This window comes from Canis lupus, chromosome 9, assembly GCF_011100685.1.
Source record: "Canis lupus familiaris isolate Mischka breed German Shepherd chromosome 9, alternate assembly UU_Cfam_GSD_1.0, whole genome shotgun sequence".
Classification (NCBI taxonomy): Eukaryota; Metazoa; Chordata; class Mammalia; order Carnivora; family Canidae; genus Canis; species Canis lupus.
This window is the reverse complement of record NC_049230.1, coordinates 16,288,632-16,303,853: the sequence shown is the minus strand read 5'-3', so window position 1 is coordinate 16,303,853 and position 15,222 is coordinate 16,288,632. Positions and strand designations below refer to the sequence as shown.

Below are 15,222 nucleotides of genomic sequence, written 5' to 3'. Positions count from 1 at the left end.
TTTTATTCACTGTTATATCCTTAGTGTCTAGAAAAAATTATTTACACTCAATAGCCCTCTGTTGAATGACCTCATTTAATCACTACTTCAACCATGTGAGGTAGGCTCCAACACCCATTTGACAGGCAAGGAGAACATGGCGTAGAGAATATCAGGCTGTATACCTAGCCCAGATCCCTCTCTAGGGTTCCATCTGCTTACTGGGCAGTCCCATAGGTACCTCAAACTCAAAATGTCAAAACCTAATTCATCTCCCTCACCCAACCCCACTTCTACTAGTTCTTCCACTTGGCTTTCAAATGTCAGTGAGTGACTCCACTGTCTCACTGTGTTTATCCAATTGCCAAAGACCCAGCATCCTCCTCAGCTGCTGCTGCTGCTCTGTCAATCCCCACATCCAACCAATCATGAAATCCTATTTGACCTCCTAAACCTACCTCTTAACTGTGCACTTCTCTCTATCCCCATGGTGGGGAGGGGGTGAGGAAAAAAGCAAAGGACTGAGGACAGAACCATGAGCAATTCCCATACTTATGGAATGGAAAGAAAAAGAGAAGTCAGCAAACGAAATATGAGTCAAAACATTAGTCATCATGAAGGGAACCATGACAGTGTGAAGTCAAAGAAGCCAGAGCCACAGAGAAATCCAAACCAGGATAGACTTTCCCCCAGTATTAAATGCTAAAGTGAGGCCAGATGAAGTCAGAACTAAATGGGTAGAGTTAGATCTGACAGTTAAGATGGTAGTTAAGAAATCATAAGGGAGGGGCACCTGGGTGGCTCAATTAGCTAAGTGTCTCCCTTCAGCTCAGGTCATGACCCCAGGGTCCTGGGATGGAGCCTCAGGTTGGGCTCCCTACTCATTGGGGAATCTGCTTATCCCTCTCCCTTTGCCCCTCCCCCTGCTTGCTCTCTCTCTCTCTCTCTCTCTCTCTCTCTCAGTAAAATCTTCAAGAAAATAAACTTTAAAAAAAAAAAAGAATTTTAGAGGGCATAAACCCACAAAAAAAGGGAAAACACTGGACAAGAGATATCAACATAATTTGGGAAACTGAAAGGAAATGGATGACTGTTTACCCGCTGGTAAACTCAGAACAAGTTGACACCTGAACACCTGCTGTGGAGAAGGTCAAGAAGCCAGTTCTCATCATAGAACACCTGACAGGCTCAGGAACTGAGGCACCAACAACCTCTGAAAGTAGGGAGCAGGAGAATCCTGAAACAGAAAGACTGGTTAAAAGTAACATGAGAAGCAGGTTGACCCTTAGATTCTTTTCCCTAACCCCACACAACCAAGGGACTGCCCTGACAATTACCTTTCTGAAGAAGATATACCAGAAGTATTGTTTGGACTCGGGGATATCAGACATAACTAAGTATGAAGGTATCAGAGTGGAAACCCAGAATTATGTGAAAGTCCACTTATCGAATGATGAGGCCCCCCGCCCCACCAGTCACCTTCCCCTTCCCTAGGTCCCAATGTGCTGACAGCTAGATTCATACCACTCAATTAAAATATCAGACAATCCCTCACCAGGGTAACTGACTAGCCAAGAGAGCAAAACCCATGGATAATCACAATTAAAAGGCCTCTTAAGGGCATCTGGGTGGCTCAGTCTGTTAAGCCTCTGCCTTCTGCTCAGGTCATGATCTTGGGAGTCTCAGGATCAAGCTTCTGCATCAGGCTCCCCGCTCAGTGGAGAGTCTGCTTCTCCCTCTGCCCCTTACCCCGCTCAAGCTCTCTTGGTCTCACTCAGTCTCTCTCAAATAAATAAAATCTTTTTTTAAATCTCTTTAATTGGGCTCCACCCAATTAGCTGACAGTGAAGTTCCCACTCAATACAACCCACCATACCAAAAAGCTTCTAATTGGTCTTAAAGAATGTTTACTCTCACTTTTAAATATGAATAGGCATCCAGGAACCAAAAGGGATTTCAGGAAAATCTGTGTTATTAAAGAAAGATTGCAAAAGGAAATAAGGGAAGAAGAAGGGAAGGAAGCCACTAGTTATAAATACAACATGGTATGTAACCGGTGAGCAAAGATTAGTGTGTCAGGGAAGGGGAGAATATAGACTGCAGCAGTGTTCTCAAATTCTAGCACACATCAGATCATCTGGAGTGATTGTTTCAACATTGCTGGATCCTAGGGTTTCTGATTCAATAGATTTATGTGAGGATCAAGAATTTGTATTTTGAGGGGTCAGTTTCTTATTTTGGCTCGGTTAAGCTGCTGCCTTTGGCTCAGGTCATGATTCCAGGGTCCTGGGATGGAGCTCCATGTCGGGCTCCTATTTAGCAGGAAGTCTGCTTCTCCTCCCTCTGCCACTCGCTCGCCGTGCTTGTCCTCTCTGTCTAATAAATAAATAAAATGTTAAAAAAAAAAATTTGCACTTCTGGCAAGTCTCCAGTGCTGCCGATGCTGCTGGCCTGCAAACCACACTCAGACCTGTAGAGTATACAGAGGATACTTGGAGGGAAAGAAAAGGTGAACCTTGAAGGACCTGGTAGGAATTAAATTACACTAAGTGTTAATATGTTTTCAGAGAAGAGTGAAAGCACTGGGGATGGTTGGTTTCAAGGACAGGGAAGGAATTATCTGATTATAAGCCAACCCTAGGAATTCCTGGGTGGCTCAGTAGATTAGACATCCAACTCTTGATTTTGGCTCAGATCATGATCTCAGAGTCATGGGATGGAGGCTTGTGTTGGGCTCTGCTCTCAGCAGAGAGTCTGCTTGAATTCTCCCTCTCCCACTGTTCCTCCCCCACTCGTGCTTCCTCTCACTTTCTTTCTCTCTCAAATAATCTTTTTTTAAAAAATAAATAAATAATCCAGGCTTCAATCAGAATGCTATTGGCACATCTACCAAACCACTGCTGCAGTTCCAAAGTTTAGAATGAGTTCTTTCCCTCTTTCTGAGAAGAGAAGAGAAAAAAAAGTTGCCTGTCATCATCTCAGATCCCATTGTTATAAAAGAAAAACCTGTCTACATAATGATGAGAAACCAAGGTGTTATATTTTGTCCTCTGGGACATTAAGAAGTGATGCTCCTCTGCCCAGCATGCTGAGAAGTGTGAGGTCTTCCACATTCATACTGAAGCCCCACTACACCAAGTCAGTAAGAAACAAGTCCTTCCCTCTCAGCAGCCAGGTCTCTACCACAGCTGCAAAGGAAATCCACCATTCTAGCTACAAGAAGGAATCTGATCTACCATTAATATTTAAGGCATGCATGTCTGTACATCAGATGTTACCTTTGGGGATGTTTGTGCTATGAATGAGAGTCCTTTAGCATACATAGCCTGATGTAATTTTAGAATTTATAACATAAATGAATACCAATAGATCTACTAGATCTGTTTATACACATGTTCATACACATACACACACACAACTGCAAAGAAATGTAATCAGTAGTGATTTACCAAATAGTAAAATTACAGGTGATATTTTCTTTTTTATACTTTTATTTTTCAAACTCTATGCAATAAGGATTTCTTTTAACTAAAAGTTACATTTTAAACTCAACATAAAGTAATATAATCATAGGTATGTTTAATATTTGCATTCAAGCTGGTACCACTTAAGGTTTTGTCAATGATCACAATCAATAGATATTTTTCTAGACAGGACTGAGGAGTTTGGGGCAGAGGAAGGAAACTAAAGCCCAGAGACTAGAAATATAAACTAGCCAAATAGCCTGTGCAAAGTATTAATAGATATTCTATAAATGTCACAGAAATAAGCATTTAATAATATTGAACAAATATGCAAATTAACTTTAAAATAAATGTATTCATCATGCAACTTGCAACTGGACTTTTTTTTTTCTTTTTGTCTAACAGACACTTTTTCAGTAGGACTATACAGCACTTTTTATTCTTTTATGGATTAATTTTTTTTTTAGCTATTTCCAAAGAAAATTCCAGGAAACCACATCAGGAATGTCGTGGAGCCCCTACACTACGGGTTATGGAAAAAGGAGATTTAAACTAGATATATGCACACCTCCAAGTTCAAGCACAGCTGCCTTTGCAAATGCTGCCCGGATTGCAATAATGAGAGAAAAGGATTTACTTAAATTTCTTGAAGAGCTCAAGAGTAAGAACCATTTGTCCTCTCCCATTGTTGTAAAGGACTTATTTGTACATTACTAGTCAGAAATAAATAGTAGAGGCCAAGTACTATAAAAGCAGAACCACAGTCTATTCTGAGTGACAGATATCATTTGAAAACAAATCTACATCCTCACCTGAGTCCTCCTGATACAAGTGAAGCCTAGAGTCTGGATGAAGCCTAGATTCTGTGGATGGGGAGGGAGGTCAAAAGAGTGAAAACAGGGGTCATGGCCACTGAGAAGACTAGACACAGAGCAAAACAGGCACTGCATGCATGTCTTTTATGTAAATTTATTCCTACACTGTTCATAATACCATTTTTGTTTTTATCTTTTAAGGGTGCAATCCTCCTTCAGGTAGCCCATATTCAAAAATACCCGTCTTTCCATTGTTTCCTAATGTGGACGGGGTGGTGATGGGAAAGCCATTCAAAGACATACAGAAATTAGAAATGCTAAGGAAAAGAGAGCCGCTGAACTTCTTTGAGAACTATTTTTTCCATAAAAGGGATTGGAAAACACAGGTAAGATTTTGGTTATGTCACATTAGTTAATTTAAATACTTAGGTTTTCAAGTCCTAATTTAACAGAAGAACATCTTTTATGAGATTTTTGGTTTTCATTTATTTTTTTTTAATTTTTTGTATTGGAGTTCAATTTGCCAACATATAGCATAACACCTGGTGCTCCTCCCTCCAAGTGCCCCCCTCATTGCCCGTCACCCAGTCACCCCAACCCATTTTTAATGACATTTTCAGTCATTATATTTCAAGATTTCTATTTATTCATGAGAGACACATAGAGGCAGAGACATAGGCAAAGACACAGGCAGATGAAGAAGCAGGCTCTCTGCAAGGAGCCTGATGTGGGACTCAATCCCAGGACCCCAGATCACAACCTGAGCTGAAGGCAGACACTCAACCACTGAGCCACCAAGGTGCCCCTTAGTCATTATATTTCAAACCAGATTCCATAGCTGTGCTCCTAAATTTAAGCCCAGGTACAAATATTTCATTTAATTTCAACAAATAGTTAAACTTAATGAAAACTACCTTACACTTGGGGATAGAGGTGAGGAGTATAAGAATAACAATAAAAAGCTCCTTAAATCCTACCTATGCCTGCTCTCCCTTCAACTTAGTGGCCAGAAGCTGCATTTGGGGCTCCCTCAACTGGCTCTAGATCATGGTTGGGCCAGACACCATGGGATGAGAGAACCAGATCCTCAACTGAGTGGAATGATGCTGTGACAGAGGCGCCAGCCTGCCCTTGGACTAGAACTCTACTTATAGTCCAGCTACATCTTCTGGCCTCCTTCAAGCTCTGAGTTTTAAGCTGTCAGGCCACCATGCCTTGGTTTCTAGAAATTCTCTGAGGAAGCTCTGGGCTTACTCCTGGTTTATGACAGGCCTCCCAGCCTGCAAAACAACATCAAGATTTGACTGGAGACCAGCCCACCGTGTGAGGCATCTCCGGGTTCCAGAAGTCCACGTGGTGTTCACATTACAATAGAACCTCTTAGAAGAATAATTAATTAATTAATTAATTAAAAAGAACCTCTTAGAAGGCCTTCCAGGCATAGGGTTTAAGAGTCTCCAAGGCTGGAATGAGGGGGTAATGGGGAGTTGCTAATCAGCAGGCATACAATCTCAGTTATGCAAGATGAATAATTCTAGAGATATGCTGTACAACACTGTGCCTGTAATTAACAAAATGTACACCAAAAAATGTGTTAAGAGCATAGATTTCATGTTAAGTATTCTTACCACAGTAAAATAAAAAATTTTTAAAGATTCTAGAAGAAAACAACAGGTGTTGGCAAGGATATAGAGAAAAGGGAAAGCTCATACACACACCCACACCCACACCCCCCCACACACACATATATGCATAATGGAATATTGCTCAGTCATAAAAAAGAATGAAATCTTGCCATTTGGGGGCAGCCCGGGTAGCTCAGCGGTTTGGTGCTGCCTTCAGTCCAGGTTGAGATCCTGGAGACCCAGGATCGAGTCCCATGTCAGGCTTCCTGCATGAAGCCTGCCTCTCCCTCTGCCTGTGTCTCTATGTCTCTTATGAATAAATAAATAAAATCTTTTAAAAAAAATCTTGCCATTATGCAACAATGTGGATGGAGCTAGAATGTATTATGCTAAGGAAAAGAAGTCAGTCAGAGAAAGACAAATACCATATGATTTCACTTATATGTGGAATTTAAGAAACAAAGGGAAAAAAATAAGAGAGAAGAAACAGACTCTTAACTCTAAAGAACAAACAGATGGTAACCAGAAGGGGATGGGTAGGAGGATACGTTAAATAGGTGATGGGGATTAAGGAGGGCACTTGTGATGAGCACCAGGTGTTGCATGCAAGTGTTAAATCACTATATTGAACACATGAAACTGATATTACTGTATGTTAACTAACCAAAATTTGAATAAAAACTTTTTAAAAAATAAAGACTCTTGGAACGCCTGGGTGGTGCAGCAGTTGGGCAGCTACCTTCAGCTCAGGTCGTGATCCCAGGATCTGGGATCAAGTTCCATGTCGGGCTCTCTGTGGCAAGCCTGCTTCTCCTTCTGCCTGTGTCTCTGCCCCCGCCCCCTCTGTGTGTGTGTGTGTGTGTGTGTGTGTGTGTGTGTGTGTGTGTGTCTCATGAATAAATAAATAAATCTTTTTAAAAAAATAAAAAATACTATAGAGGAGTATCACAGTAGCAGACTTGATCTTTATCTCTGCAGATGAACTCATCATATCCACAGGCAGATATTACGGACAAGTTGGACATTAGGGAAACTTTATTCCCCTTTAAATTTATTTCCCGGGATCCCTGGGTGGCACAGCGGTTTAGCGCCTGCCTTTGGCCCAGGGTGCGATCCTGGAGACCCAGGATCGAATCCCACGTCGGGCTCCTGGTGCATGGAGCCTGCTTCTCCCTCTGCCTATGTCTCTGCCTCTCTCTCTCTCTCTCTCTGTGACTATCATAAATTTTAAAAAATGATATAAATTTATTTCCCAACACTAAGCTCTCCACCTGTGATCCTTATCTGTTTACTGTCAATCTCTTCAGAATATAAGGGTCATTTAGGCAAGTACTTTCTTTCTTTCACAATCCCTATCACCTAGAACAGAACCTGGCCCATAGGAGACTAAATATCTTTTGGATGAAAGGAAAATATAATACAAAACCTTTATTCATTGAAAGCAAGATTGTCTCTAATCATATCAGCAGAGAAAGTGTCAATAGCTTCCTAAATGGTCCCCTTTTTTTATTTTTATTTTTTATTATTATTTTTTTATGATAGTCACAGAGAGAGAGAGAGAGAGAGAGAGAGAGAGAGAGAGGCAGAAACAGGCTCCATGCCCCAGGAGCCCGATGTGGGACTCGATCCCGGGTCTCCAGGATCGCGCCCTGGGCCAAAGGCAGGCGCCAAACCGCTGCACCACCCAGGGATCCCCTAAATGGTCCCCTTTTATCTTTGTTCTCTGCAGTCTATTCTCAACACTGCAACCAAAGTGGCTCCACTAAAATCAACTCAAAACTTTCCAAAGGCTTTTCATATCATTCAGAGTAAAAGCCAAAATCTTTACTATAACTCACAGAATCCTACACAATCTAAGCCTGAGACTTCCAATAATGGTAGCCACAGTGGTTATTTAAATTTAAAGAATTGGGCAGCCCTGGTGGCTCAGCGGTTTGGTGCTGCCTTCAGCCCAGGACCTGATCCTGGGGACCTGGGATCGAGTCCCATGTGGGCTCACTGCATGGAGCCTACTTCTCCCTCTGCCTGTGTGTGTCTCTGCCTCTCTCTCTCAGAAATAAATAAAATATTTTTAAAATGTTTTAAAAAAATAAATTTAAAGAATCACCTGAGTGGCCCAGGAGGTTAAGCGTCTCCTGATTTTGGCTCAGGTCATGATCTGAGAGTCCTGGGATGGAGCCCTGCAACTGGCTGTCCGCTCAGCAAGAGGTCTGCTTGCTCTCCATCTGCCCTCCCCACCCTACACTCTCTCTTTTTCTCTCTCTCTCTCTCTCTCTCTCTCTCTCAGTAAATAAATCTTTTTTAAAAAAAGAGAAAGAGGGGCAGCCCTGGTGGCGCAGCAGTTTAGCGCCGCCTGCAGCCCAGGGTGTGATCCTGGAGACCTGGGATCGAGTCCCATGTCGGGCTTCCTGCATGGAGCCTGCTTCTTCCTCTGCCTCTCTCTCTCTGAATGAATAAATAAATAAATCTTTTAAAAAAATAATAAAAAAGGAGAAAGAAAAAAGAATTACTGGTTTGGGGAGTACTAATCAACAAGAACTAAAATACCATACACCACAGTGACAAGGGAGATGAGGAGGGTTGTATTCAGAATTAAAGTTTTCCAAGTTCATTTTATTGTTTGAGTAGAGACTTAGGATATTGGCCAAATCTATATTTCATTAAAGTTATAATAAGTGTTTAAAATGTGAGGATAATCAGTAAAATGAATCATGAATAATTTAATGAATAATTATTAAAACAAGTAACTGTCAAATAGAAGGGGGAAAGAACAAGAAAAAAAGGGAAAACATGGAATAATAGAAAGTACAAAACAAAATAGGCAGAAAAATCCAAATATATAAGCAATCACAATAAAAGATAAAATATACTAGTTTTTTAAAAAGTATTAAAAAGGGAAAAACAAACAATGGATCATCTTTCAAAGTCTAAAAGGATACTAAGACTGATTTTTAATAATTTTCAGACATATATTCTTTAAAGGAGACACACCTAAAATATAACACAGAAAGTTTGAAAGTAAAAGGACAGAAAAAGATACATCAGGCAAATACAAATCAAAGTGAGCCAGTATCAATCTATTAATATGGGGAAAGTAAAATTTAAGGAAAACATAACTAAAGATAAAGATGATATTTAATTTTTTAACTCATCAGGAAGATATATAACTATCCTGAATGTGTATGCACCTAGCAAATTGACAGATAAGGTGACAGTTAACAGAATTGTAAGGATTAGACTTTTTAAAGGCATTATGCATGCTAAGAAGGTGAATAAGTAAATCCATAGTCACAATGGGAAATATTTATCATGCATCTCCAGAAACATAAAGCAAACATAAAAAACACAAAATCTTTTATTTAAAAAATTAAAAAAGGAAATCAACTGATTTTACAAAAAAAAATGTTATCTGTTTAAGGAAAAGAGATATGGAACATGGCAGAATCAGAATCTAGGAAAAGTTGTTTCAGGACAGGGGGAGCTTGAATACATTAGTAGCTGGGAAGAAGGGCCCTGAGAGTCATGATTCTCCTTTAAAAAAAAAATTATTTATTTATTCATGAGAGACAGAGAGAGAGAGAGAGAGGAAGAGGGAGAAGCAGGCTCTGTGCAGGGAGCCTGATGTGGAACTCTGTCCCAGGACCCCGGGATAACAGCCTGAGCCGAAGGCAGACACTTAACAGCTGAGCCACCCAGGCGTCCCGAGCCGTGATTCTCAATCCTGGCTGCACAACAGAACTACCAAGGAGAGCCTTGAACAACCCTGTGTTCAGGCCACAACCCTATCCAATTAGAGCTGGGGATGGGGCTTAGGCTTCAGTATTTTTAGAAGTTCCAACATGCAGCCAAAGCTGGCAACCACTGCCCAAGGAAGAGAAACTGAAGATGGAAGAGGGGGCAGGACTAGCTACAGAATTTGTGGAGCCAGGGGCAAAATGGAAATTTAGGGCCCCTTCTCCAAAAATTACTAAGAATTTAAAGACAGCAACAGCAGAGCAATAAACCAAATTCAGGGATCTTCAAAGCGCATAGTCCTATGGGATTGAACAGGTCACACACCCATGAAGCCAGCCATGGAACAAGGAAAATCTAAGGGAAATGGTCCAGGAGGGAAATTAATAAAGATACAGGGGCCTTGGAAATCAGAAAAAAACTCTTACATATAAGAGGCAAGGGCAGAGGGGTACCTGGGTGGCTCAGTTGGCTAAACATCTGCCTTCAGCTCAGGTATGATCCCCTGGGTCCTGGAATCAAGTGCTATGTTGGACTCTCTGCTCAGTGGGGAATCTGCTTCTCTCTCTCCCTTTGCTCCTCCCACTCCCCCGAGCTTGCACACTTCCTCTGTGTCTCTCTCTCAAATAAATAAGATCTTTTAAAAAGAAGAAGCAACAGGGCAGCAGGGCAACCTGGGTGGCTCAGTGGTTTAGCGCCTGCCTTCCCCCCAGGGCGTAATCCTGGAGTCCTGGGATCGAGTCCCACATCAGGCTCCCTGCATGGAGCCTGCTCCTCCTGCCTGTGTCTCTGCCTCTCTCTCTCTCTCTCTCAAGAAAAAATAAATAAAATCTTAAAAAAGAAGAAGAAGAAGAAGAAGCAACAGCAAAGAGGAAAAATCAGGCAACACAATGGAGAAATCCTAAGGTGCAAAAAAGAGTTAAAAGAATTAATGTTATCTAGTCCTGGTGAGACGATCATTAGCTGAGGGAGTGTGCAGATCTGGTTTTCCAGCAGCCACTAGGAGGACAGCTATGAATGTCTATAAGAGGGTTAAGAGCATTCAATGAAGAAAAGTAATGTCAAGCAGTCCCAAGGGCCTGGATGAGACTGGGTACTACACGTTTTCAAAGAAAGCAATCTGGGGCGCCTGGCTGGCTCAGTTAGTAGAGCATACAACTCTTAATCTCGGGGTTGTGAGTTCAAGCCCCACATTGGATGTAGAGATTACTTAAAAATAAATCTTAAGAAAGAAAGAAAGAAAGAAAAGAAAAGAAAGAAAAAGCAAGCAAGCAATCTGCATGTTTACATGATTTCTACCAGCACTGTTCAGCAGCCCAGGAACAGGGAAAACAGCCAGTTCCCCAGTTGAAGTTTGGAAAGTAAGATGGCTTGGAAAATTTGGCCAGGACAGAGTTGGTTCCCCTCCACCCTCCATATCTATCCCACACATAAACCATCTTCTGGTCTACATATCTGAGTAAGTTTCATTATGAAAGAGAATTTGCTAAATGCTCATTTATACACAGCGCTATACCAGGAGCCCACAAAATATGGACAGGTGGCTTAGCAATAACCTTATAAATCAATACAAACCCCTTCCTAATATGATGTGTTTCTGTTTATTATGTCTTGGTTATATAATTCAACCCAAAATATATCTTTAATCTTCTTTTTTTAATGCATAAAGGCAGAAAATATAAAGCCTATCGACCCAGTCTCAGGCTATCCAAGTGACATCCTGGCTATTGACCAAATATTCAAGAAGAAGCAGAATTGGACAGTGATGGATGCAACTGCTATTAAACAGCATGTGAGTGTTCACTGTTGCATCCCTTCCCAAAATGTGTTGACAAGAATATTTTCCACTTCAATACTACAACCACACATCCCAAAGATTTTTTTTCCAGCTCTACATCTTTAAAATAAGACAAGATCATTTCTCATTGTAATGATGCTTCTTGCTCTATGATCCAATGGATTCAAATGTTAGCTGTTATAATTCATCCTGCTAATCACCCATGGAACCATACCTAGCATTGTTTCTGGGACATTTGTTTGTGTCTTGCTGGAAATAGCAACTAGTTAAAGCAGTAAACCAGCAGTTATAGTGAGCAGGTGTACTAAGGGAATCATGATTGAGTGCTATTTCTTACAGCAGCTAAAAGAAGAAGAGTTTAAGTGCACTTCCTAGGTGCCAGGCATTCGCACTCTACAAGAACTCTACAGGCACTAATTCACTTACTTATCACAACAATCCTTCCAGATGTTATCATTGTCATTTTATAGATCTGTGTAGAGAGATTGACTTGTCTAAAGGCAGAAGTAATAGAGGAAGTAATAGAGCCAGAATTATAAATATGAGGAGCTTGGCTCCTTGAATCCACACTCTTAACCATAACTCTATGCTGCCTGTCTGCTTTTGTGTCCTGACATATTAGCAACTTTTGTACTCCACAGAGACAGACTAGGGTGTTAGTATTTCATGGCACCTCCCTTCTACATTTGACACTAACGATCAAACTCTCCTCGACATTTTCTGCTTCCTTGGCCTTTTTTTTAAAAAAAAGATTTTATTTATTTATTCATAGAGATGCAGAGAGAGAGAGAGGCAGAGACACAGGCAGAGGGAGAGGCAGGCTCCATGCAGAGAGCCTGACATGGGACTCAATCCAGGGTCTCCAGGATCACGCCCTGGGCTGCAGGCGGCGCTAAACTGCTGCACCACCGGGGCTGCCCTTCCTTGCCTTTATAATACTGCATCTTGCAACTCTGTGTCCCTTCCTCTTCCTTTTCTTACCTGAATGTTCATCCCTTAAGGCTTGGTATTTCCTTGTTTTCTAGTCCCATCCTACTGCTCTTCCTGTTATATGCACTCATCCATTCATTTGTTTAGTAGATATTTATACACTATTAACAAAGTTCTAGGGCAGCCCGGGTGGCTTAGCAGTTTAGTGCCACCTTCAGCCCAGGGGGTGATCCTGGAGACCCAGGATCGAGTTCCGAGTCAGGCTCCCTGCATGGAGCCTGCTTCTCCCTCTGCCTTTGTCTGTGCCTCTCTGTGTGTGTGTGTGTCTCTCATGAATAAATAAATAAAAATCTTAAAAAAAAAAAAAAAAAGGTCTAGGAGTAGGGAATACCACAGCAGGGGGGAGGGGGGCATAGTTCCTCCACTCCATGAGCTTGGAGTGAAGGTGGAAGATAAGAGAAGGAAATATACATTGGTGATATATGAGGATCAATGAAGCTACAGGTGGTCGATACTACATGCCACAAAAAGACAAAGGAGTGGGCCCAACCTCTGGTGCATATTCATGCTGAAGTACATGGAGGCTACTTATAGCCAGAGACCTCCAGCCTACAGCAGCAGCTGCCTCAAGGGCTAAGAAGCTTGAGAAAATCAGTAAGGTGGCATACCTGTAACCCAGCAGAACACTGGGGATCTCTGAGTTAAGTGAAGGAAAAGCTAGGGCAAGTATTCTTCAGATGATCTCAGTCTACCCTCAGTGTTTCAGCTGCCACCTATATACTGATAAGGTATAAGTTAAGTTTGTCACTAACCTAGACTTCTCTCCAGTACCTTTGACTCATCTCACTGCCTGATGAACATTTTGACCTCACTGTCTTAGCATATCAAACTCTATACATGTCCAATTCAAACGCATCATCTTGCATCAAACTGGCTCTTCATTGGGGATTCTGTATCTCAGGGGTTGATATCACCATCTACCCTGTCACTGAAACTAGAAGGCCAGGAGTCATCCTTAATTTATATTTTGTCCTCACTCCTCACATCCACCTATGACCAAATATGGCGATTCTTGTTCTACTGAAGATTTTTCAAATCTGTCCTCTTCATCCTCTCCCTACTGCCTTAACTGAGGCCCTCATTAGGTCTTACCTGGACGATACCCTCCAACCTCCTATCCCTCCCTCACAGCTGCTCGCCTCACCCATTCTCCACACAGCTGCTGATCTAACGTGAAGCTCTAGCTACATCCCTGTCCTTGCAGATGAATGTTTCCCTCTCCATAGTGGCAGGATTTTCAACTATATATTCTGCTCCACACACTGAGATTTGTCTTGCTTCCATCAGCAACAGTGGCTTACTACTACTACTTACACTCAGTGATTTTCACTGAGAAAAGGGCTCTCAGCCTCACTGAGATAAGCCTAAGGGCCATGACAGCAGACAACACTTTGCCCACCTTACCTTCATCATTCCCTCCCTCTCACTTTCAAAACTTGATATTTTAGCAAAACCGTGCTTGTGCCTCCTACCAACTCCAGAGGCTTATCAGCTTTGACCCTTTATTTATGCTGTCTCCTTTCCCTGGAATGGACCCCCTCAATCTGGTCAAATCCTTAAGGAACTATTTAGCATCTTCTCCCTCCCTGCCCTAGGTTGGATTGAATGCCATCCTTGGCACTCCTTTTAGAACCAGAGACTATTTCCATCCCACATTTCCTCCTTGGTTTAGTATATTGTGTTCTTAATATTGTCATAAATGTGTTATCTCATTATTCCCAAAGTGGACATTTTGATTGCCCACCAACTCCTAATTCACATGTCCTCAAGAGGTTCCACCCAATGTATAACCTCACTGATTTTCAACTAGCCTGGAAATGTAAGTCTTGAGATATCTAGAATTGTGGTTCATAAGTCAAAGATATGTTACAGTAACTACTGCAAACGTCTGTTCTCTCACTGCAGGTGAAGAGGGCTACAGATACCTATAACTTGGGAATTGCCCTTGAACACCGGAAAAACATGCTAAACCTCTGGCGGAAGATCCGAGGGGATCTGATTGGAATAGACACTAAAAATGAGTCCTTTTATGACACCTTTTCTACCTATACATGGTCCTGGAATGTTTGCCAAGAATTACTTTCACCGAAGGACTTAAAGTTATATGATGCATACATGAATAGGAATACCTACCACAACTTTGTATTCTCTTCATCCTCGGATATCAGTGAATGTGATACAGAGACAGGAAGAAAAAGAAAACGGAAAGGTTTCAAAGGGTCTCAACAATGAAATTTCTACATTTTCTAAACAGCTCACTGCAAACTACTTTTTCATAGATCTCAAAATTATGGTTTCTTGCTTTTGTCTAGTACATTCTTAGCACCTGGAAATGTTGACATCTTTTGAATTCTGACCAGTAAAAAAGTTTAAGTCATAATGTGGTTTCCGTTTCCTTCTATTTTTTTTTTACATTTTTTAAATTTAAATTCAATTTGCCAACATTTAGTATAACACCCAGTGCTCATCCCATCAAGTGCCCTCCTTAGTGCCTATCACCCAGTTACCCCATTTCCCCACCCACCTCCCCTTCCACAACCCTTTGTTTCCCAGAGTTAGGAGTTTCTCGTGGTTTGTCTCCCTCTCTAATTTTCCCCACTAGTTCCCTTCCTTTGCCTTATAATCCCTTTCACTATTTCTTATATTCTTCATATGAGTGAAACCATATGATGATTGTCCTTCTCCATTTGACTCACTTCATTCATTCCACATTCTACATCTTCTTTATCTATTCATCTGTTGAAGAACATTGTGACTCCTTCCACAGTTTGGCTTTTGTGGACATTGCTGCTATGAACTGAGGGTTGCAGGCGTCCTGG

General features: G+C 41.5%; 1 protein-coding gene across 11 annotated transcripts in view; it reads left to right on the top strand.

The window, feature by feature from the left end:
- The window catches only part of EFCAB3 (EF-hand calcium binding domain 3), a 76,088-nt gene extending 61,305 nt beyond the window's left edge, over nucleotides 1–14,783 (top strand). For all 11 annotated transcript variants that reach the window (XM_038546960.1, XM_038546962.1, XM_038546959.1 and 8 more), the window contains 4 exons: nucleotides 3,911–4,104; nucleotides 4,460–4,644; nucleotides 11,285–11,407; nucleotides 14,309–14,783. In XM_038546960.1, coding sequence (XP_038402888.1) covers nucleotides 3,911–4,104; nucleotides 4,460–4,644; nucleotides 11,285–11,407; nucleotides 14,309–14,635 — 829 coding nt within the window. In that variant the 3' untranslated portion in view covers nucleotides 14,636–14,783. The remainder of the gene's footprint in view (nucleotides 1–3,910; nucleotides 4,105–4,459; nucleotides 4,645–11,284; nucleotides 11,408–14,308) is intronic.
- Nucleotides 14,784–15,222: the final 439 nt, after the last annotated feature.